At 35.3% G+C, this 25,435-nt stretch overlaps 2 protein-coding genes across 11 annotated transcripts; one reads left to right on the top strand and one right to left on the bottom strand.

Moving 5' to 3' along the window:
* Nucleotides 1–6,979: 6,979 nt before the first annotated feature.
* LOC140799876 (subtilisin-like protease SBT2.5) lies at nt 6,980–20,061 on the top strand. 8 transcript variants are annotated; one of them, XM_073154390.1, is made up of 13 exons: nt 6,980–7,234; nt 8,224–8,333; nt 8,421–8,487; nt 8,982–9,214; nt 9,924–10,068; nt 10,164–10,558; nt 11,303–11,398; nt 11,767–11,839; nt 13,213–13,498; nt 15,060–15,385; nt 17,070–17,337; nt 18,486–18,767; nt 19,478–20,061. In XM_073154390.1, the coding sequence occupies exons 4-13, from the start codon at nt 8,982–8,984 to the stop codon at nt 19,882–19,884; spliced, it is 2,511 nt and encodes an 836-aa protein (XP_073010491.1). In that variant the 5' UTR covers nt 6,980–7,234; nt 8,224–8,333; nt 8,421–8,487; the 3' UTR covers nt 19,885–20,061. The 8 variants fall into 8 exon arrangements, with proteins under 8 accessions (XP_073010491.1, XP_073010493.1, XP_073010492.1 ...); XM_073154392.1 differs by having other exon boundaries at nt 7,025–7,234; nt 8,224–8,302; nt 8,418–8,487; XM_073154391.1 differs by having other exon boundaries at nt 7,053–7,234; nt 8,418–8,487.
* Nucleotides 20,062–20,564: 503 nt separating this feature from the next.
* On the bottom strand, nt 20,565–25,047 carry LOC140799878 (oxysterol-binding protein-related protein 4B-like). 3 transcript variants are annotated; one of them, XM_073154395.1, is made up of 7 exons: nt 24,767–25,047; nt 23,916–24,074; nt 22,383–22,628; nt 21,876–21,972; nt 21,442–21,736; nt 21,258–21,360; nt 20,565–21,138 (listed from the first exon to the last, which is right to left on the bottom strand). In XM_073154395.1, exons 1-7 carry the CDS (start codon nt 24,767–24,769, stop codon nt 20,884–20,886), a joined length of 1,158 nt encoding a protein of 385 aa, XP_073010496.1. In that variant the 5' UTR covers nt 24,770–25,047; the 3' UTR covers nt 20,565–20,883. The 3 variants fall into 3 exon arrangements, with proteins under 3 accessions (XP_073010496.1, XP_073010495.1, XP_073010497.1); XM_073154394.1 differs by lacking the exon at nt 24,767–25,047 and having other exon boundaries at nt 23,916–24,197; XM_073154396.1 differs by lacking the exons at nt 23,916–24,074; nt 24,767–25,047 and adding an exon at nt 22,728–22,840.
* Nucleotides 25,048–25,435: the final 388 nt, after the last annotated feature.

The raw sequence follows: 25,435 nt of genomic DNA, 5'->3' as shown, positions 1-25,435 counted from the left end.
TCTTTGCCCGTTGGCCGGGCCTAGAAGCCCGACCATAAAGCTTGGTCCAGAAGCTTACCCATCAGCCCCACCCAAAAGCCCGCTTATTCAGTACTCTGATAGGATCTTGTGTTGGATTATACTTTATATAGGAAGATGCTATTTTATCATAAATTGCTAATGTCGTATAGTAAAATTTATTGTAATTGACATTGTTATCAAACTATGATATATTTATAAAAGAATCTATACTATATTTATGAGTATTACTGTAAGTGTAGAAAGAACTTCAACAAGTAAATTGAAGAAAGAAAAATTAACTTTTCAAGATGAAATTATAAACACTTAAAGTAGTTAGAACACATATGGCAGAGATTTTTGTGGGTGTATGATATTTATAAAGTATTTTAACAGTGTTAAGATTTAAAATAACATAGGAATATTTTTCTTAATGGGTTGTTCAAATATATTTGAGGGTGTTCGAATGCATGTATGAATCGCAAAATTACAATGCTGATTTACATTGGTGTGAGAAGTAATTTTGACATATTTTATGGAGAAATATTTAAAGAACCTTTGACCTAAACCTCGATCATCTCTCAAAAAATATTTGATTGAGAGATCTAGATATTAAAATAATAGACGTTGAATTTTTTTGAAGATCACTTCCACATAAACACTAAAAAGTTTTATTGAAAAATGGGAGAGATTATCATCAGAGCTACATTATAAAGATCATGGAATTCTACATCATTTCTCTATATTTAAGCATTTTAAGGAATTACTAAAATATGGATATTTAAACTGTGGATTCTAGCATAGTCGATGAACTATTGCATTGAGAGTAACTTATCACGGAGTCTAGCAAACAAGAAGAACTTTAACAATTAGCTATAAATGTTGAGTAGTGGGATGATTTGTATATAATATTGTACTTACGATTATAGTGCATCAATTTTTTTTATGGAGAGGATCCATTGCTTTTAAGTGATAGGGATTTTTTACATAAAATTTATTATATCGTATGATTGTATTGTGCGCTTATTTTTTCTGCATTATCTTATGATAATGTGTATTAGACCTGATCACCTAGGGCGATTTATATTTTTTCATTCTATATTTTGTAAATCAATCTTTACATGTGATGCCTTACAATAGCTTGATAATCTATTGTAGAAACATTCTTTGAACTAAGATTATAAAAATTAATATATATAATCTCCTAATTTACTTATTGTTGATAGTAACAACAATATCGATCTTTTATCATTTAAATAATGAATTGTTGTGTCAACTCATTGTTAATTGAGTTAATATCTTATGCTAAGTAACAATGATTTTATTGTTGGCTATTTAAGAATTATAGAAATTAGCTAGAGAAAGAAGAATCTAGATTTGTAGTTATTATTTGAAACTTGTTCTGACAGGTAATGGTTGCTACAAAAATATAAATTTGACTATTACTCCTGTTGTCTATGAATGTGCTAGGTGGATTTTTTATCTCATTTATTAAAAATTTATTTCATGAGCAAGTATAGTAACACAATCACTTCAATCTTACAAACTTCACCATAAGGATCTGTATTTGTAAGGATTGAATCAATATAATATTATATTTGATTGAAAGTTAGTTATTAGTTAAATATTTAATCTATGAACATTTTTTCCAAAAAAAAAAAACTTTTTATCATGTTGTGTTGATTATATCTTGACTATGTGACGAAGTTTTATCTCTTCAATCATTTATTATTGTATTAACATTTTTTAGTACTAATTATTTGAAATAAAAAAAGTTTTCTCAATCTTCCATAGATATTTAATTCAAAGAGAAGGGCAACCCTCCTTTAAGTATTAAAAAGATGGTAAGAATAATTATATTTAAAAATTTAGTTGGCAAAATTATATTTAAAATTTTTTTAGTACTAATTATTTGAAATGAAAAAATTTCCTCAATCTTCCATAGATATTTAATTCAAAGAGAAGGGCAACCCTCCTTTAAATATTAAAAAGATGGTAGGAGTAATTATATTTAAAAATTTAGTTGGCAAAATTATAGTTAATTAAAGGAGAAGGATAATGTCATTTGAAATGAATACGAGCTCTATCGATTCTTTATAGACCTTCTTCTATAGCGTATTAGTAAATGGTTCTTGAAATGAAAAGGTAAGGGAAAAAAATCTATTTGCATATTTGATCCAACAAATAAACCAATTCTTTTGCATCTTAAATTTTAAAGTTTAGACTACCACTAAAAGTCAAAAGATATCTCAGATGATAAAAAAACAGATATTTTCTACCCTTCTCTGGCCATAGCGAGTTACTTGGATAGTTCTCGTAAACCGACATGTGGTCAAAAAATAAATTTAACAAATCTACATCTTGGGTAGGATAGTCACAAAGAAAACAAATTTAAAAAATTGATGAACACTTGTTCGGGGGTGTTATTAAGTGATATTTAGTGAGATACTGGCTAGGACATCTTAATTGATTATTTATAAATCCTAACAATATTTCTTTGTGTATATATATTTTTTATTTTGAGTCTTATATAAGTATTTTTATAATTGTTTGACTGTTGTTACTTTTTAGTATTTAGTGCCTTACGAGGAGAAACAATGGTTCTATTGTTTTAACGCGTTATATGGACAAACAATGGTTAATTTGTTAGCTATTAAATAAGTGTAGTAGTTAGTAAAAAAAGAATTTGGATTTTTAGTGATTGTTTAAAACTTGTTCTGGCAGACAATGGTTGCTGCGACAACATTGATTGAATTATTGCTCTTATCGTCCATATTGTGCTAGGTGAATTTTCTTATCTCCATTCTTAAGAATTTATTTTACGAGCAGCTATTTACAACACAATCGTTCACAATTTTACAAACTTCATGGTGAAAAATTATATTCGTAAAAATTAGATTGATCTACCCTTAAACTTTGATTGTAATCTAGTGTTATTAAAAACTATTTTAAAAATAAAATATTTATATCATGTAATTTTGGTAATTTTCACAAATCATATACAATCTCATAAGCCTGCTAGTCTAAGTTTTTTTTTTTTTAAGTTGAAGTAATTTGTTACGGAATAACTTAATCAATTTTCATTGTTACTAAATAACAGTATCAACTTTTGTTCACTATTTTACTCATATATTTTTTATAAATTCCAATTGATATTATTTTATATATGTAAAAAGCTTATTTAGTCGTCTACAAATAGCATCTTCAAATTCGATGATTTTAAGAGCTTAAAATTCATTGAAAATTTTTAATTTAAAATAATAATATGATACATTTAGAAATAATGGAAGACATTGATAACTTACGTAATTCGTTACCAAATAATGTAACTAACTTGTGTTCACTATTTTACTCATATTTTTCTCATATAAACTTTTAGTGATATTATTTTATATGTGTTGGAAAGTTGATTCAATTATCTACAACTTTATCTATCATGAGCATTTTCAAATTCAAGCATTTATGAGGCTTAAAATTTAAAATTTATTTTATCATAAATTTTCTAATTGCCAAATGGGATATTGTAAAATTACGACAACGTGATTGATACGATTTAGCCAGGAGGAGAGGCTATAATTAATTAAATGTATTTAATCAAATACTTTTGCTTTATATTTGATTATTAATTTGCTTTTACAAATTAGACCTTATAATTGATGTCTTTGCTTTCTAGCTCTTTGCTTATATGTATTAGTCATTTGCGTATGTGGATTAGTCAGATTCAAGCCTATTCGATTCGACTAACTGAGTTAAGTTAGGGAGCCACCTATAAAAGTTGTGGTGCACACCTGAGTTAATTATCTTGAATTATTGTAAATCCTAGTTTGTCAGTTTTTCTTTATCTCTATCTTTCATGTCTCTTCTTTGACTCCTGTAAGGGTGGTTGACCTAGCACAACGTCATTGATGCTTACCCCATTAACTAGTCGCACCCATTGATCTTAAGGGACAACCTTCCTCCTCCTTTACCTTCTCTATCAGCTATAATTACCCATCAATGCCACCTCCACTTTCATACCGCCCACCCTAACTTTCTATCACTATCATTCCTTCTGGCACCACCACATCACTACCGACTTATCACCTCCATCTCACCATACTTAGGAGCTTGTGCCTCTACCCATGAAATCCCTGTTAGGCATCTCGAGATCACCCTCGCGTTGGTTCATGACCTTCGATTTGTAGTCACACTTTGATAGATATCTCATGATCTATTAGATTTGTTAAAAAGTTTTCTTCTAGAACGATATCATATCCAAATTTTAAGTAGATCCAACGGTTAGATTATTCAACATCTCTCTTTTGTAAAATTATACTCTAAACTATCCAAACGTTGCTGAAGATCAGATCAAGTCGTCACTATTTCCAATAGATCTGAGAGCATATCAATAACTTTAGATTGTTGATCGGAAGGACTGTAATAGTAATCAAATTATGATATACTTATAAAAGAGTCTAAACTTCATGTATGATTATTATTACAAGTGTAGAAAAGATTTCGATAAATAGATTAAAGAAAAAAAAATAATAATCAAGTTTTCAATTGAGGTTCTAATAACATTATAAAATTAGTTAGAAGACATATGGTAATAATCATTCTCGTCATGGGATCTGGAGATCCTTTCTCGATCGAAGGGGAACAACGCTTCTACTCCTCCAGTGAGTGCCCCACATTTACAAAATATTCTAATGGATTAAAATTAAAAGATTATTACAAATAATCTCCTCACTTGTTCACGACAATGATGATGTTAATCTCTAGCCACGCGATCAATGAATGTTGTGTCAGCTCGATGTTAATTGCTCTAATGTCTTACATGGAGAAGTAATGATTCTAATGCTGACTAGCCATGCAGAAGTTAGTAAGAGAAAAAAGAATGAGATCTTTAAATGACTATTTGAAGCTTGTTCCGGTGGTCAATGGTTGTTACGACAATATTGATTGTGTTATTATTCCTATTATCCGTGAGTATGTTAGATGAATTTTTTTATCCGTCTTATTTAATGGTTTATTTTACGAGCAAATGTAACATACAATTGCTCACAATCTTGCAATCTTTATGGCGAGAAATTATATTTGTAAGGAAAATTTATATATAACACCCTATTTTTTTAAAATAAAATTGTGGTTTACACCTTACATTTTCACTTTTAAAAATTAAGCACTATGATTTAGCGAATATATGCAAAAACCATGAGAATATTCTACTAAGTATAAATATTTTATTTCTAAAATAACTAAAATACTCATATTTCTAAACTAACTAAAATATCCTTAGTATAACTTAGTTGAGAATATTTTCATAACTCTATTAGTATAGTTAAGTTAACCTAGATGCTTAGTTAAGTTTAACTAACATATCTAATAGCAGAGCGCTTCTGCACATATTCACTAAATTATAGAACTCGATTTGTAAATAATAAAAATATAAGAAATAAACTATAATTTTATTAAAAAATAGAGTGTTATATATAAATTTTTCTATTCGTAAAGATCGTATCAATTCACTTATAAACTGTGATTGTAATCTAGTTTCAAATTAAATATCTAGTCTATAATCTATTCTCACAAAAAAAAAAAATCTTCATATAATATCATGTTGGTTGTATCCTAATTATGTGATGTTTCAATCCTCTATTTCTTTTTCTTATATTAGAAATTCACCTATCCTATCATCATTGTCATGATCTACAAATGGTTGTAGGTTTCTAAGATAGAAGACATTCATCATCATCATCATCATCATCATCATCATCATCATCATCATCATCATCATATCATTATCATGATCTACAAATAGATTGTTAATAAAAGTCCCACCATGTGAAGTTGTTGTAGGTGAATCCAAACAAGCTTTGGTGGGGTCAATCTCTGACATGACCAACCAATGGTTGTTTTCTTCTACATTACAATAATAACCTTCTCCATTATTTAATTCTTAGTCATATGTTAGTTTGTATTTGTTTTATCCTACCAGATTCCCTCAACTATGTCCTAATAAATTAGATATTGATGCTTTTATGTCTCATTCCACTTAATTTCTATCAAAATTCTTTCCCTAGCTACCAGGATTATATAGTAGTTTTTGACCAAAATAGACTATTTTTTTTAATTTTTTTTTATCGAAATAGATTACCCTCTTATATATAATTTTTTTTTAATTTTTTTAATTTGACCAAAATAGACTATTTTGGTCAAAAACTCTTATATATAAATTAAAATTAAGAGAAATTTGCATATAACACCCTTTTTTTTAAAATAAAATTATGGTTTACATTAAATATTTTTACTATTTATAAATCGAGCTTTATAATTTAGTGAATAAAATACCCTATTATTAGATCTGTTAGTTAAACTTAACTAAATCTCTAGATTAAATTAACTATACTAAAAAATTATAAAAATACTCTTAATTAAGTCATACTAAGGCATTTTAGTTAATTTAGAAATAAAATATCTTTTCTTGACAGAGTATTTTTACAGTGTTAGTTCAAATATAACTCAGAGTGTTTTCTGCATATATTCACTCGATCTGTAAATAGTAAAAATATAGGGCCTAAATTATAATTTCATTAAAAAAAAAAACAGGGTAACAATATGCTAAATTTTCTAAAATTAATTAAATCCTGCTTGAACTGAGTTTATGCTAAATTACGGGACAATCTCATCCAGAATCGGAAATAAATTTTTTCAAAGATATACTAATTAATTTCCTCGAAACGGTAGTTTGCCATTTTTGTCTCTTTGCTATTAAATGATTACAAAAATCTACTGTTTTTTTCCCTGTCGGCCCAACCTCCGAAACTAGTCTCCATGGCATCACCCGAATCCGGCAACGGTGGCCACGTACGGCATCGACTTCGTCCTTTAAGTCGGAGATCACCGCATATTGTGCTCGAAGCCGTTGCCGACTTCACAAGGGACAAGGATTAGCGAGTAGTTCCCCGACATTAATACCTCTCTCTCTCTCTCTCTCAGTGGTAGAACCGTAAATATCATCTCCCGAGATTCCTTGCCTCCCTCCATTAAAGACGACGTCCTACAAAGCTTTCGTCGCTTTCTCCACCTCAAACCCTAACCCGTTTCACACCTCTCCCTCTCTCTGCGTTCTTTGATAACTTTGGTCGCATCGGTTGCTTTGCTTGCTTCGATCCGGTCCTTGCGTTGGTTTAAAAGCTGGAAACCCTAGCTTCTGACGCGGCATTCCGAGTCTCTGAGGAGGTCGATGGCGTTTAAGGTATGGTGGTAGTATTAGCTTGCGATGTTTGTGCAATGCGTGTGGTTTCTCCTCCTTAATGGCGTCGAAGTCGATCTCTTGAGCTCGTTTTTTACTGGCATTTCCGTTTCCTGAACTGATCTTAGTGTCACAGTTGTGCTGCATTTTGTTCTGGAGAAAACAAGTTGTCTTCTTTTTCTGGTTTACTGCTGCCTATTTTGATTTGTGTGATTAATTTATATAAAAGGCGGTTCCTTTGTTCATGTGGTAATTTTGTAATCATCCTCCACTGGTGGTGAATGATTCTTTTCTTTCTTTTTCTTTTTCTAAAAAATGTTCTTGGATGTTGCTGCGGATCCTGAATGCTTCATATGTGACCATGCCCATCACTTCTATTCTTCTTTTTCCCTGACTTGTTTGCTTCGCTTCGTTAATCCCAAAAGAGCACTCTTGTTCGCGCACAAGAATACGTATTGATTGGTGAATCTTAATGCCGCTAAGAGGCTTTAATAATTATTTATTATTTTTAGAAGAGACGTCTCTTTTCTAAACATCTTATGTCGCATGGACTAAACAAAACGTTGTATATGATTTAGCTCAGTCTTTATCCATAGTCAAGGAGATCAATCTTTGAGTAGTAGGAGTCATAAACAAAATAACCTGTACTTATGTAAAGATGGCATGTTTTAACTTGATTTTTTGATGTTTGATATTCTTTAAATTATGGAAACCCATGTAGTTATAAGGCTATATCTAGTCATATATTTTTTTTCCCTTGTGCATTCCTCTGGATCTCATTTTAGCCTCGTACTGAGATAGACAGTCTGATATGGCCTATGGGCCCAACTTCTTTGTGAGATGTCTCTGCTACCTTGGGAAATTTTAGCAATCATATTCCTTTTTCACATTTATGCCTAATTCGGTTGTGGCTATCAAGATGAACATTATTTTTTGTTGTTGTTGTTGTTGCTTTTTTCTAATTCTTAAGAACCTTACTCTGGCTATTTCAGATCCCTAAATAGTGAGTGGAACACACTGGAGCATCACACATCTCTTATTTTTTTCTGCTTCAGATGCATTTAGCAACTGGTACAAAGAGTTTTACTCCAAGGATATCTCTGTATGTTTCTTCTGGTATACATATGCTGATGGTGTTGCCCATTAGATTGTGTCTAATTCCTCCTCTTTTCCCCTAAACTTACAGCAGTGGATGCTTCTGTTAAAAAATTGCAGTTGGCACTTTCTGCAGTACTTATTATGTGATAATTTTATAGGTGAGAAGTCATATCCTCTCAAGAACTCCAGGTTTCTTGTGGCTACTTCTATTGGCTTATTAATTGATTCTTTGACGAGTATAACTGATTCACTTGCATATATATATATATATTTCTTATATTGGTGAAATGTACCTCATTCCTTTTTCTTGTTCTTGTGCTCCTAGATTCATTAGCGACATTAAGATAATCTGGATTATCAGTTTCCAAATAATTCTGGAAGGACATGAATTTGCATTTCTATTCTGAAATTCTTTTCTTACAAAATTCATTTTCCTCTTCCCTCTACTAGTTTGTTTAGTTAATTGTGCTGCATCAAGATCCACAAGCAAGTTCCCATTATTGTTCTAAATTATCCTTTTCTATTACTGACGTATCCTTTCTTAAACTGTCAAAAGTAGAACGTTACATAAAAAAGACCACCTCTAATCACATTATATCAAATAAGCTTTCAATGCAACTAATTCATTTTCATTTTTTTTTTCTACTTACAGATGGTTTATTTAGAAACAAAGGCTTTGTATTGGTTCACTGACTACACATTGGCAAAAATGAAGAGGATAACTCTCACTTGGTTATTTCTTATGTTCCTACTCTGCATAGCTTTTGGAACCCATGATGTTTACATTGTGATGATTGAAGGAGAGCCTGTTGTGAGCTACAATGGTGGTGTTGAAGGATTCGCTGCAACAGCAGTGGACTTAGTAGAAGAGATGGACATCACCAGGTACCAGATTTTCTGCTTATGCTCTCTCTGGATATTCACTTTCAACATTTATTATTTTCCTATGAAAGTTATGTAAAGTGATTGCTGTTTAAGAATTTCAGCATCCACTTTGCTGTCACTGGTTATTGTCATTAGTACTTAGGCATGTTCAGATAACGTTTTTATGGGCAATTGATATTCAATATTAAGTATTGTCTACTAAAACGTGGATTTATTCAGGCCAAAAATCATGTTACTCTATGAAAGTGATATAAGAATCCTATCATTTGTTGGTGGAATGAATATGAAAATGCTCTTTGGAGGCTACTTCTTAGGGAGACTAAGTTTGTGGAAGTAATCTTTATCAATGCAGCCTGGATTGATGCCAACTTTCTCTAACAGCAACTTCTGGAAGCACACACTTCCATTCTGCTTGATCATTTACCCTCCTATATTATCACTTTGTATATGGGTTGGATACTAAGAGGATTCTAAGTGGCTAATTAAGACCAATAGATGAACCAGAGAAAAAAGGTGGGGTGCTATTTATGACTAGATGTTATGAAATCATGTAAAGAGAATATCTTGGAAAATGACTAATTCGTAAGATTGACTATAAAATGGAATGGTTTGTGGACGTTTATTCTTCTTATTAGTATGCAATGTATATTCATTTGCACTTATGATGTTTGAGAGATTTCATGCTACCATATTTGTTTTACCAAAGCAGTGAGGCTGTAACTTCATATGCCCTTCACCTTGAGAAGCAACATGATGAGCTTCTTGGCTCACTCTTCGAAGTCGGGACTTATGAGAAACTTTATAGCTACAATCATCTTATTAATGGTTTTGCCATTCACATGTCCCCATTACAGGTAAATTATATCATTAGATTACAAGAAAACACAATTTTCCTGCCACATTCTTGTCCTCATTATTTTGTTTAATTATTTTAGTTCTGTCTCATTAGGCGGAGGCTTTGAGAAGAGCTCCTGGGGTTAAACATGTGGAAAAAGATATGAAGATAAGGAAGCTGACAACACATACTCCACAGTTTCTGGGTCTGCCAACTGGAGTGTGGCCCACAGGAGGTGGATTTGATAGAGCTGGGGAAGACATTGTGATTGGTTTTGTTGACTCAGGAATTTATCCAAAGCACCCGAGCTTCTCTACCTACAATTCTGAGCCCTATGGACCTCTTCCTCGTTACAGCGGGAAATGTGAAATTGATCCAGAAACTCAGAGGAACTTTTGCAATGGCAAGATAATTGGCGCACAACATTTTGCAAAAGCTGCAATTGCTGCAGGAGCATTCAATCCAGAGATTGATTTTGCGTCACCTTTAGATGGTGATGGTCATGGAAGGTAAATGTTTTCAAATTTGCAGAATTTTTTGCACCCATTATGCAAATAATATCCTTCAAGTTTTACCACATGATAGCAGGTACACTAGTAAAATGTGATCTAAATCGAGATGCAAATATTAATTGCTTCTATTTACAATTTTACACCACATAATCATTTACTGGTACTGCTATTTTGTCAATAGAAGCTTATGTCATGTGAAGCAGTTGTCTCTTGTGTTCTATCATGTCAAGTTCTGCTTGATTCCATATGTTATCTCTTTCATAGAGTTCAATATCCTACTATTATAAGTTGCAGTTTTTTCATTTACCTTGTCTTATTTTAGTTGTCTTCTGTAATTTGACTGGTTGATGATAATCATCTTGCTCATGAGTAGCTTCACTTTATCCTGTAATGACTGGAAATATCTAAAGCACTTCATATTTAATAGGTCATACTTCCATAAGTATGTGCTTACTTTTATTAATTTGGAGACTGAAAAAGTTTTAAGAACTCAGGATCCCTTTACCACCAATTTTACAATATTATATTCTTTGAGTTCCATTAATTGCAGAAAATGATGCATCGTATGAGCAGTTAAACATTGACAATTTTTGTTGATATCATGTTTTTTTTATGGAAAACAGAATTTTTAGTAAATTTCTAGCTCTCAGATCGTGTTTTGTTCTTCACTCATGGTATAGTATTTAATTTCAACCGTTTCAATTTTTGGTCACTCTAATGTTATTATTTGTTTCCTACCAGTCATACGGCAGCAATTGCTGCTGGAAATAATGGAATCCCAGTGAGAATGCATGGCTATGAATTTGGTAAAGCAAGTGGCATGGCTCCACGCGCCAGGTTAGCCATTTTAGAAAATCTTTTGATTAAGCCTTAAGTGGCTTGTTTTAGTGTACTCAAATTAACAATAGCTTTGCCAATGCTAAATAATTGGTGCCATGAGTACTCATAAGCTCATCTAGTGAATTTTGCTCCATCATTTCTGTATGCTTTTCTGTGGCACTTGTGTCAAACAAGAGAGTTTGTGCTCAATTTATCATGAGGTGGTTTGGAATTTTTTGTGCGAGTTCTTGATGGTGGTTAAATGATTGGACACAGTTTGTGGTGTGATGATGGAATGCTTAAAACTTGAAAATTTCTTGTTTTACCTGCTTTAGCTACAGTTTTGGTTCCAGAAGTGTCACATTTCTCTGGTTTCTTGCTCTCAGGATTGCTGTATACAAGGTTCTTTACAGGCTATTTGGTGGATATGTGTCTGATGTTGTGGCAGCAATTGAGCAGGTATGCACAAGATCCAATGAATCTGATACAAATGATAAATAGGGCGGGCTGTCATATGAGTATATCAAGATTCATGATTCATGATGGATGATGCTTCTTCAAGGATTGGTTTTCTAGTTTTCAAAAACTTTATAGTTTTGATATCTTGCATATAAAGCGATTTTCTATTATTGGTGCAGCAACCATTGGGAGCTTATAAATTGCCATCACTTGTAAAACTATGTGAGGTTTGTGAAAATTTAGTTCGATCAGTGTACTTTTTCAAGGAAGTCGATATGGTAATATAGAATGCATCACTTAATGTGACATTGTGATGTTATGCTTGCTCCTTTGCATCTAAGAGGTTAGGGTTTCAATTCTTGGAGACAACCTCTTATAAATAAGGGTAAGTTTGCATACAACTATTTCTCCCTAGACCATGCATACCTGGAGCTAATGATGGTCGTGTACCGACACGTGGCACGAGGGGGTGGGGGGGGGTGGGTGGGTTGCACGACACCCATTCTAGTAGCTTCGCCGCTTGCCAACAATCTCATAGTCGACCTCGTCATTGTTCGCTCATCGTCACCGCATGTCGCCGCTCAAGCTCGAGGCATCGCTTGCACGGCGGTGAGCATAAGGCCTCGCGGTGAAGGGTAAAGATGAGTAATCTCCCTCATATGTTTCTCTCCCTCTCTCGCAACATGGCCAGCAAGTTCTGTGGCACGTGTTGTACTGACCAACACGGTCTACGCCTGTGGCACGACCATCCTTGCCTGGAGCCTCACAAGAAAACCGATTCTTAGATTTGTCATGTGGGAAGAATTTACCTTTTTATTCACTTTCTATTTTTACTCTTCCCTTTTGTTCTAAATAATGTGTAATTAGACGGTTGTAGAGAGTAGGAAAAAGGATAATGTCTTCTAGAAGTCTGGCTTGTAGATAGGTGAGGAGAAAACCTCCTAGTCCCAATGTGCTGGCCGTTCACCTAGGTGGAATGTAGAAAACAAGGCTGGCTGAAATGGAATAGCTTTAGAACTTTTACACCAAACCTAGAAAAAATATATTTTTACTATGAACATATTTATTGTTGGAAATCCATAAATATTTTCAAACCAACTAAGCATATTGTACTTTTACACATACGAGAATTGGAGGAGAAAAATGTAAGCTGATGTGTATGCAGGCCTAGGCGGCCATATGAGGTGAGTGGCTACATTGCGAAGGTGGATGTTTTCCAATTTATGCCTGTTACAAGTTTCTTGTAACCATACCTACTTAAAGTTTCTCTTTCCCTCTGTAGATCTTATGGAATACCTTCCTATCCCTTAAAATAACATAGCCATACCCAGATTGTCACTATTCCGTGACATCCTATTTCAATGTTGGAACAGGCTGTTCATGATGGAGTTGACATTCTTAATCTTTCTGTTGGGCCAAATAGCCCACCATCAGCTACAAGGACCACATTTTTGAATCCCTTCGATGCTGCACTTCTCTCAGCTGTAAAAGCAGGAGTATTTGTTGCCCAAGCTGCTGGCAATGGAGGTCCCTTCCCGAAAACCTTGGTGTCTTTCAGTCCGTGGATTACTACTGTAGCTGCTGCAGTTGATGATCGTAGATATAAAAATCATTTGACGCTAGGAAATGGAAAGATACTACCTGGTCTTGGATTATCACGTGAGTTTTTATTTCACATTTTATTCTCATATAAAGTAATTAAGATAAGAGTACATTACATTTTACCATGTATAATGGGCTAAGAAACTGTTATAACATGAAATCTTCAACTCAAGTTGTTTCTTCTGAGCTTTCTAATCTGCCTATATAAGTGTGGAATGTACACTTTCTAGTCTGGATATAGAATTGTAGAATTCACACTTTGTAATCTGTGCAGAATCCACACTTTCTAGCCTGCAACTATAAGTGTGGAATCTGCATGTCATTGTAGATATCTCTAAATAAAGTGCAGAATAATTCTGCATAGTACAAAATCATCTGTTCATTGAAAGTTGAAAATTGAAACCTCATTGCCAAACATACAAAAAAATGACATATGAAAAAAAAAATGAGGATTTCCATTTGAAAAAATATTGATTCATTCTTAGATATTGTGTATTTTTTCTTTAAATATATGGATTCCATGACGAGCTGTTTTTTGATCGCCATCACATTCATATTTTATTTGCAACATTCTTTTACCTTTTCTATTAGCTTTTCATTCCCTTCACTGCATTTTGACAAGTATATTGGTAGCGAAAAGAGAATGTTTCTCTCTATAAAGATCATAAGAGATTGGTAGAAGAGAGTGAGTTTTGTTGGAGAACAATGGAAAGAACTTCTTTAGTGGGAGTAATGTGATGAGGAAGATTGATCGGAGAGAAAAGAAGAAAAGAAAGATTCAGCTTCCTGTATAAGGCAATGTCCATTAAATGCATAAGCATGTATCCATGAACTTTTTTTTTTCTCTCTGCCTCTTTCTCTCTCTTTCTATGGAAGTGTAGCGCCAAGGGCAGTCTAGTCCAAAGAAAAGTTATACAGGTTCTACAAAGCAAAAACAAAATTAGGTGGTCTTGCAAAATGAAAATTCGGTGTAGCCCTATTTTCAGTCAAAGACTATTCTTTTTAGCATGATTATCACTATTCTAATATGTTTCTAAATCATGTTGCATGGAACTATAACATTTTATTGAACATTGGAGATATTATCTTATATATGCCTAATAAGAAATGTGTCACTGGCTGAGATCATAAAGACAGAGGGAACTGAAAATAAGAAAAAGAAAGGACAGAGGTGAATAGTGTGGCATTGATGAGGGCTAGCATTAATAACCGCATTGATGTCTAACAGTGAAAATATGATGTTTCCCCCTCCATTATCCAAGGAGTAAATTGGGATAAAAGCCTGGAAAAACCTGTTCCACTCATAACATGGAAGAGCTAATCCTGGGTATCCTCTTGATGATCACTGTGCAGAATCTAGTTCAACAAAAAGTTAGCAACAATTGGTGGGATAACCAAGATTTCTTAGTCTGACCTTTATTTTGTAACCTTATATAGTGTTTCTATTGTCCAAGGATCAAAAGTTGTCATCTCTCATCTTTCTTTCTCATCTTAACTATTTCCATGTCTAGAGGACTTTCTTGTGGTTTTGCTTCTATTATCATCAGAGGATCAGTTTGCTTTTACACTTTAAAGAACCTTTAACTGGCTTTTCTATTAATGGACTTTCAAACTACAGCTGCTACACACGGGAATAGATCATTCAACATAGTTTCTGCATGTGATGTGCTGCTGGGTTCATCTACTGTAAAATACAACCCGTTGGACTGCCAAAGGCCTGAACTTTTGAACAAGAAGATGGTGGAGGGGAATATTCTTCTTTGTGGGTATTCCTTCAATTTTGTTTCTGGTACAGCATCAATCAAGAAGGTGTCTGAGACAGCCAAGGCTCTTGGTGCTGCTGGCTTTATTGTTGCCGTGGAGAACAGTTATCCAGGAACAAAGTTTGATCCTGTACCCGTCAATATTCCTGGGATTCTAATTACAGATGTCAGCAAAACAAAGGTACTCAATATCCTGATGCTAATTGTACCAATCATGTAACTTGTTTATCTGCAATATAATATTAATCTAAGTTCGAGCTACACTATAACAGTAGACCGCAACACGGTATGTGAAATCATGCTTGCCAATTATACATCTTTTCTAGTTATTCCATGTGAAAAAGAAGATAATTGAATAAAAAATTCTAAATGAACTATCGAACTGGTACTGCCTTTTGAAATTTTCTTGTCGTCATAGTTGTCAAAGAAACCCATCTAGACAAACGACTTTGTGGTAACTTCATTCCTAGTACTTTCCATTTTTCTATTAAACTACTTCATTATAATAAGTCATTTGTACTAACTTGATTGTAATAAATGACTTGATGCGACCCACAGATGGAGAGCAAGCAGATAAAAGCACTTTTGAGGCATAACTGAGATGTGTAAAACCTCCTAAATGGTCAGAGATTAAGTCAAAATATATTTCTCTCGCGGTTCTGTTGGCTCTTGTGGAATTTGTTGAGGTTCCTAGCTTGTCTGTCTTGCTAGTGGTGGAGTCAAGGTCTAAAATTAGAATGCCTTTTTGTTGCCAATTTTCAGCATTTTTATATTACAGAACTAGATTGCCTTATTTGGTATTTTCACTCACTCAAGGATTGCATCAGTTGTAGAACAACTGTTGACAAGGTGTTAGTTATCAAGGATTGCATCATTTGACAAGGTGTTAGTTATTTCTGTAAATGCCTATGTCACTCCCAAAATTTCCTTTCTTGGATTCCTCTGTAATTAATTCCACACCAGTTTGACATCTTTTTATGGCAAAAAGGGCAAGTAATGTTACTGCAGGGTTTTCAAAAGGCGGTTGAACTTTTCTAGTTATTCCATTACTCGAGTAGAATATAGTTCCCTATGATGTGCTTCAAGCTCTCTACTTGTATCATATTTGTAACATTTGTTCTTATATACTTTTCGATTTGTTCCTTTTTTTCATCTGAGTTACAAGGATAAGCTGTACACATCCAGACAGGCCCTTAACCATGATCTGGCATTATCAAGTGGATACATGACAGTAACCTTTTTCTCTATCATCATTGAAATTCACAAGATAATAGCTCATAAAATGAGCTGTAAGACTATAAGTATCCATGAAGCCCTAGATGGATAGCCCAAATAATCAATCAACATCCCGCTACCATACCGAGAATGCTTGTGAGGTCCCCTTTTAACACTTCAGACATCTTATTTTCTCACTCACTATATCTTTATTATACCCTTTTCAGATCACTATACTAAGAAGCATCATTTCAGGCCATGAGATGGCAATTCCACTTAATTCAGATATTTGAAAGGGCATAGAAGTATTGAACCATAGCTGGAGTGTCCTTCCTCTAAAGTAGGATAGAAGATGAATATCATACATCATCATCACGAGTTTTTTGGTTTCTAACTTGTTAGGGAAAATATATAAATTAATCATTGTGCCATTAGTGGCGACTGTTTAGCCAACTACTCAAATAGCATATTCCTAGTTCTTTGTAGTACCATAATTTTGTATGCAATATGAGTAACTGAATTTTGTTTTCCTAGTGTTGAATTCTTGCGATGCTCTTCCATCCAAATCATCATACATTATATGCATCATCCCAGACTAAGAATTAAGTATCTGTTTCCAATATATTTGCTTTAAAATTCTTTGGATATAGGAAATCATAGACTATTATAACTGTTCAACAAGGAGAGACTGGGTCGGGCGACCTAAAATTTTTGAAGCAACAGCCAATATTGCAGATGGTTTGGCACCTACACTCTATAATTCAGCTCCACAGGTTGCCTTGTTTTCTTCCCGAGGACCAGATGTGAAAGATTTCAGCTTTCAAGATGCTGATGTCCTTAAACCAGATATACTAGCTCCAGGAAATCTTATTTGGGCTGCTTGGGCACCAAATGGAACAGATGAAGCCAACTATGTAGGTAAGAAATATACAAGATTGATTAATTTTTCCGCCTCTCTTAAGTGAGGTACATGATAGAAAATAGAAAGTTTGAACACTCTACTTCTTGTACTCTTAAGAAAATTGGATGTTGCTGAAAGTCAATGAGAATTGTTCTGAATAGCGGCTGCATATGTGGCCCTTGGGCTGTGGTAGGGGGTAAACCGTCTTGCATATGCATTATGTGGTTTTTATATGCAGCCCAACCGCTTATGAGCTACATATACATATTTGCCACATGTGCAGATATAGAGACCACAGACTCTGCATTTGCATATGTGCCCTCACAGGCATATTATTATTATAAATTGTATTATTGATATATGGTTTTTCTAGTAAGGATGGCTGTGCCAGTTACTAGCTAGCGCGGCACGACAAAGCACGTGTCGCAAGAGAGGGGGACTACTAGCTCATCTTCACTCTTCAACCTTGTCGTCGCTCGCTGCCGACTGCTTTTAACAGCGAGCAGATCGCTGGCAGGAGGGGTGCTGTGCGGCACCTCTCGTGCCACGTGCCAGTCTGCCACCAGCACGGCCATCATTGTTTTCTAGTGATTACTATTTTGTTAGTGGTAGCATCAACTCATCCTGTTGATTTACTTAAGCAATCATATGATAAAAAAACCTCACTATATTTGTGGATAGGATTTTTATGATCATCTCCAAAGAATATATAGCTGCCTTTTCCTTTTTATTAGTTAATTACTGACAAAAGTATTCAACACACTATGTTCTTAAATTACATATATAGTATTGTTGGTATTTGCTAGACTGCATAGGAATCCATGAGTAATGACTGCCCATATACTGTGGGCACATTTCAGAACATTTTCTGTGAGATCAGATTGTAGAAGATTGCTATCTCTTTTCAAGAGTAGAGTAGTCACTTTAATCTTCTTGATTGAACCATCATTGTTTTGGAGTAATTCCCGATAATTGATTAAATGTGAATCATATTATATTTTCTTGTTATGTCCTAGAATTTATGTTCAGTTATTAATTAGGCAATTCAAGATAATAAGCATCTTGTAAATCAACAAGATATTTTCTGATTACTTTAGGGTCTAGTCACTGCAATGTCAGATCTTCCTCTTAGTTTATTAAAATGCTCTTATGTTGGAATGTGCAGGAGAAGGATTTGCAATGGTATCTGGAACTAGTATGGCTGCTCCACATATTGCTGGGATTGCGGCCCTTATCAAGCAAAAGAATCCCAAGTGGAGCCCAGCTGCTATCAAGTCAGCCTTGATGACTACTGCCAATACACTAGATAAAGGGGGCAGACCTCTTAGAGCACAACAGTATTCTGGTGAAGAAATCATGACACTAGTGCGAGCAACACCATTTGATTATGGGAGTGGTGCTGTTGATCCAAAAGCTGCACTAGATCCTGGACTCATACTAGACACATGTAAGTTTAATTGATTGATTCTAAAATAGAAGAGAAGATAAAGAATAAGAACCATGACTTGGTTGACACAACTAATTACATACTCAAGCTTTTTCCGTGGCTTGATTGTAAGGCTTCTTCAGATAAGGCCTGCCACTGTGCACCCTGCAGTATTGGCTTCGAGCCTCTGCAACTTCCTCTAGATTTGGAGGTATTCCTGCATCTTGTCCTCCCTAGAATCTGCAATGGCAAAAGCCTCATCCACTAGGACATTTTTTTCCCTTTTTCACTACGAGCTTTCTCCTAATTTCAAGATTTACCACCAAATTATGCAATGCTTCTATTACCTGCTACTTCCCTACTCAACGGAGGTTAAATTTGGCTTTGCTTTTGTTTAAGTCGCCCTTGACCTGTGATTTTTGTTTGATGCTTCAGCATTCAAACTTTTGAATTCTGAACACAACTCTTGTCCATTTGATCTATTATAGTGGTCAGGGACATGCAGTACATTATTGGTCTCAGTCAGAGCGGCCAACTAAGAGAGTATCAGGTCACGTATGGCATGTCGCAAGTAGCACTTTCAACGCATCAACTATAATAGGCCTACCAATCTTTTGGATTTTCAGTGTTTTTCAATATATGTTGTCAACCACAAAACTAGGGAACTAGTCTTTGGATAAATATGTTACTTGATTCGCCCTTCTGTTAATGTGATGTGTTTTTGTTGACAGCTCATGAAGACTACATCAGGTTCTTGTGTTCAGTACCAGATGTAGCTCATGACGAGATATCAAACATCACTGGTTCTGCTTGCAATGCCACCATGAGCCATCCGACTGATCTCAACAGCCCATCGATTGCCATCTCCCGTCTTGAGGGGACTCAGACAGTAAAGAGGACAGTGACGAATGTGGCCGATACGGAAACTTATGTCATCACTACAAGAATGTCGCCAGAAGTTGCATTGGAGGCCAGCCCTCCTGCCATGACAGTGTTATCAGGAGCTTCCCGTGAGATAACCGTGACCCTCACAGTCAGGTCAGTGACCGGCACTTACAGTTTCGGTGAGATTTTGATGAAAGGTGATAGAGGGCACAAGGTAAGGATCCCAGTAGTTGCTATGGGCTACTGTAATTAGGTGACAATGAGAAACTTTGAATCATGTTGCTATTTTTTGTAGTATGATAGGAATAAAAGCTACAAGTATAAGTCTGTATCTCTTATCTGTACCTGTACACCTTTTGTGAGACCTAAACTGTAAGGTATTAAGGACATGGTACCCACCCTATGTAATGAGCACTCTTACCTTTTATCAGTGCATGGAAATCTCATACTATTATAGTTTTTTTTTTGTAACCTAGATGTAGATGCATGCATTTCTCCTCAACAGAGCCTCCTTATGATCATAAACCACTTGTATGCTGAACATCTATTGAGAAAATATGGGATAAATTGGAGACTTGCAAGGAATAACCTTGAGTTAATTTACTTTTAGGTGGTTGACAGTATCTCATAAAAAAGATTTGTTTCTAAAACATTAGGGAAGGAAGAGATTGTGCTTCAGGTATGTGACACCCATCACTAAAGAGAACAATGTTTTCTTTTCAAACATTAAATTATTTTTATTTTTTGTTTTTATTTTAGAAGAAAAGGGTTATACCCAATTATTTAACAGAAGGATATACAGAGAGGAGACAGGAATTAGAGAGGGCAGGGAGGAGGGAGCAATGCACAGATTACAAGCAGCTGAGCGAGGTAAAAGCTTCACAAGTAGTGGAGCTCTTAAAAGAATAATAAAGCTCCCACTTCCTCCAGAGGTATCAAATTATTGCTATTATTATTATTATAAGATAATCTACATCAAATCATTTGTTTTAAATGCACAACATAAGTACATAGACTGATGCTAAACACTAAACGAGAGCAGCAGATTGTGCCTTGATCCCTCCTTGCTGCAATTTTTATAAACCTTACAACTACTTCATTCTGTTGGAAGTATAAAAAAAATTAAAAACTAAATATTAAACAGTAGACATTAACCTATTCAATAATTTTACAAAATTAACAGCAAGTAGATGAGATATTTCTGTGAGCAGGGCAAAACATCAGTGGCATGAGATGTCCTGAACTAATGTTCTCATGGAGTGACAGTAATTGGAGCTTGGGGGACAAACTTCTCCAGTGGCCAGCACTCCCATTCACCTTCCTTGACATGAGTTAAGGTGAAATGCTTTGGTGTCCAGACTTCACATTTAGACTTCCTCTCTCTTTGTAGCTTCCTCTCTCTTTCCTCTATAATCCTCTTTGCTTGCCAAGCTCTCTCCCATTCCTTGTTCAATATAGCTTGGCTCACTTCACCCCACACCACAGCTGATTCAGTGGGCATCAATCCCTGTTTCAAAACATTCCACATTAGCTTGTTAAGAGATATTTGCACGATCGCCGCTGTTAATTAGCAGTCCAATTTATTCGTCTGACTGCCTTTAATCTCATGACTCCAATGTCGATTACCTTTGGATCCTTTAAAATAGGAGTCTTAAGTATTGAGATGGCTCTCTTGGCATCATATAGAACTGAAACTTTCCCACTATTTACATCCTTCAATGAAACAGTGCTGCGACGAGAGAAGGAAATTCCTCTTAGGTCTGAAAATTAGAAAGAACATGAACTATCAATTGAATGATCAGCAGCATACCTATCCCAAAAGCCGTCGATTACATAGATTGGCGTTAACGACTTTGACTGGAAGATTTTACCCTTGACAGACCTAGAATTCCCACCAAAGCCTAAGAAGGAATGGCTCTTGTGATAGCACAATTCCGCTTCGAGCCCTGAATCTTTACAACGGATTCTGACATTCCCAACCCAGTCAGCACCAGGAGTAGGAAGTAATTTCATCAGTAAGTTTGGCGAATCTATTTCATAGCTTTCGCCCAAGCTCAAAAGCTTTAATTGTTTCTTTCCCTTGATAACAGCTTCAACACTAGTGCCTAGCGAGAAAACATGAACATGTTACATTTTTATCCACGCTACTCAATGATGGTAATGGGAGCAAATTTACTGGAAGATACACCTAAATCTATGTCACAGAGTGAACTATGGTATAGTAATCGGAGTTTTGGAGCTTACCGTGGAACCTGGGAACTGGGTTGTGACACCAGATCAGCTCTATATTGTCTTTTTGATCAGTTGCATGGAGGGCAGAGACTGGAGGATGATGTGAAACCTGACAAAGATATATAAGAACTGAGCTGATGTTTAACTATAAATTCATTGTTTTCTCGACGTTAAAAGATATTTTCTGATTGAATACTCATATATACTTGTCATCAGATAAACAATTAACAGTAAAAAAGCAAAACGATATTCAGAACATGTTTTCAGCCAAAACTGAAATGTTTCACAAAATATGTTTCAGTTTTGGCCCTGTCCAAACTGAAGCTGCTCTCGAAATACCAACAACTCGACTGGTTTAAGGTAAACAAGCTTTTTTTAAACTAATTTGCAATATAGAAAACTAAACTAGCAAGAGCATTTCTTTTACATATTATCAAAAAATTCCCTCAACCTTATTAGGAATATCATGATATTCAAGTCAAAACTACGATGTTAAGCTCTTCATGCTCTACTAATTACCTGCTCAAGTAGGACATTGAGGGTTCCCCTGGAAACATGATGGGTTTCTCCAAGAATGGGATTAAATGGAGCTAATCCGAAGATTGCAGGCCTTGTTGTTGATATGCTCCAAGCAACGACAGAGATAAATCTTTCGAGGCTGCTCTTTCCTTTAGCACACTTGCTTAAATAGTCCTCGCCAATGCAATAAACACCTTCCCCATAGCACTGTAGTTGTGATTTTGGCATGTTGAAAAGAGGAGGAAGCTGCACAATTGAGAAAAGGAATTTAGACATCAGTAAAAGACCATCCACAACCCCTGTCAACCAATGATTAACCCATCTAACTAAGTCATAGGGTCTTACATTCCTAAATGCACAAAGAGAGTAGTTATGAGGAAGATGCCAATCCAAGCAAGTATTGGATGTGTGTGTGTGTGTGAGAGAGAGAGAGAGAGAGAGAGATTAGGATAATTTAGCTACCTCAGATCTTATGTCATTAGCTTGATGAAGTACATTAAAGATGGTGGTATCCCACCATTCGTTAGTCGACAACACTGCACATTGATGGCATCCATATATTCTGTTGCTATTGGTCAAAAGATTGCTAAGAAAAAAAGCATCCTTTTCAATAGATACTGGCACACTGGAGAACAAGAGAAAGCATCCTTCCTACCCACTTCCATGTTTCTTTACTAATCAATCCTTTAAAGATTCCATCTGCAATTTGACTCTTTAGACTGTTCACATGACTCTCACAAATGCTGTTTCCTAGTGAGACAAACTTGTGAGTAACTCCTTTCTTTGTTCACTCTAGCTTTAGAATCAATATCTCCACTTTGGTCGTCGTTCAAACCTTCTTTTCTGATGCTTAGAGAGTTGGTACTATCTTCAAAGAAAGTTTGCATTTTGGATTCAGAAGAAGGTGTTCAATTGCATGAATATCTCAAGCAAGCATTACACCTATTTTTGGTAAGGGCTAATGCTCTACGACACTGATAAGTCTTATTATCACACTAAGTGACGCACTGCCCTCCTTACTATTACACACGAATTATACTTCCTCGAAACCTCAACCACCTGTGACAAACTTAGCTAGTATCGCGCACTTGTCTTATTCTTTAATTATTCCATGGGGGTGTAGTTTATCCTTCGTTTAGGTTTATATGCACCTCCATAAGATCCTATAGTTAATGAAAAAAAAAAAAAAACATCATGCTCCAAAATAGATATGAAGGCCCCAAAAATGTTAGGTTGCTTTCAAGCCTACCAAATTCTCTATTTGTTTTAAATAACCTAAAACATGTGGATGTGTCCTAAAATTAGGTCACTTTCTTTCTTCTTCATATCTTATAGTCAACTACTCATCTACTCCACTTTAGGTTCAGTAAATAAAATCAATTAAAGTGAAGTCTTGGGTTCAAGTTTGGATCTGGATCCCAATAGTCTTAGTACCCACTTGCTTATGCCTTATGATTCTAGGTGATCAAATTAGTATACTTAGCAAATAAATACATAAAAATAAATTATATTTTGAGGGATAAAAATGTTGACCTGGAAATGCGTGAGATCTGATCCTGGCCGTACATTCCGGAAGAGGCTAAAGATCCTCTGCACTAAATTCGGCGCCGCGGCTAAACCACCGTCCAAGGACAGCGGCGGCGTCAGCACCGCCGCCGCCTCGGCTTCCACCTCATTCTCTTCCTCCTTAACCTGCACCACACCCATGTAACCATCAAGTTAAACGTGCGCATCTTCCACCCTTGTTGCTAACCTGCGCCACCCTGGGCAACTGCCAGTAACTGCCGTCCTAACCGCCATACTTACCCCCGAACAACCGCAAAACATTTAAAAATAAATAATAAATAATAAATAATAATAAAAAGAAATTGTTTTTTTTTTAATTTAAAAAATTGCGATCTCGATCAGAAGCCACGTGCTTGTCACGATTCCCGGAATCGACTTTGGATGATATATTATTGCAACAAAATAATTAAAAATAATGCCGATGATACGATCAAACCCCCCCCTTCTTCGTGAACAGGGAAATAAGAACAAAAAGAAAAGACGCGCACGTTAGCCGGGCCAAGCAAGCCACGCTAATGGCAGCCGGACGAACCGAAAAGAGAACAAGGTAAAGAAAGAACACGGCGGACTGCGCATAGCCGGCGGATGTTAGCAGCCGCCCCGTTACGACCGCTTTGGGATGAGGAGGGAGAGAGAGAGAGAGAGAGAGAAAAGAAGAAGAAAGAAAGTAATTCTTAGAGCACGGCGGAGTGCGCATAGCTGGCGCATGTTAGCAGCCGTCCCTCCCCCACCCCAACCCTCCCTTGCAGCAAGAGAGAAAGGACAAATAATAATAAATAATTAGAGGATGGAGATGTAAAGAGAAGCAAACGACTTACCATTTTAGTGTCAAACTTTTTCCCGATCAAAGTCTAGTAGAATAGACGCTAATAAAAATTTCTCCTCCTCCTCCTCCTTATTATATATAGAGCACGAACGCCGAGAGAGAGAGAGAGAGAGAGAGAGAGAGAGAGAGTGATGGAAACTAAGACGAATAGACGCAATGAGAAAGAGATTGGGAATTGATCCAATTGAAGAGGATTTGGATTTGGGGGGCGTTATGGGTTTGAGATTCTCGTCCTCTAGATTTATCAACCCCTCGATCGGCTATTCCCACCCTCGCCGACTATTTTAAATTTCTTTTTTGTTTTTTGGGAGTGATTTTTACAAATCACATCCTATATTTTATTTATTTACAAATCACACCCTATTTTAAAGAATTTTGTAAATAATTCTTTCTCATCTAACGCCTTAAATTAACTTAGACGGTAGTAGAAAAAAAAAATATTCCGTTATAATATATAAAATAATTTATATAAATATCTAAATTATTTCTGTTTTCTTCGTCCTATTTTTCTCCTCCTAAAGAAGAAGAAAAAGAGGAGAAGACGAGAAAAGGTGGTGACGACGGCGGCAACGCCGACGACGATGGAGAAGATAGGTGAGAAAGATATAAAAAATAAGAGAAAATAGTAGAGATATTTTAGCAATTTAGTCGATATTAATTA

This window comes from Typha latifolia, chromosome 13 (genome assembly GCF_019914945.1).
Source record: "Typha latifolia isolate L0001 chromosome 13, TyphaL0001v2, whole genome shotgun sequence".
In the NCBI taxonomy this organism is placed as follows: domain Eukaryota; kingdom Viridiplantae; phylum Streptophyta; class Magnoliopsida; order Poales; family Typhaceae; genus Typha; species Typha latifolia.
Note: the sequence above shows the minus strand (reverse complement) of the source record. Positions and strands in the feature narration are given on the sequence as shown.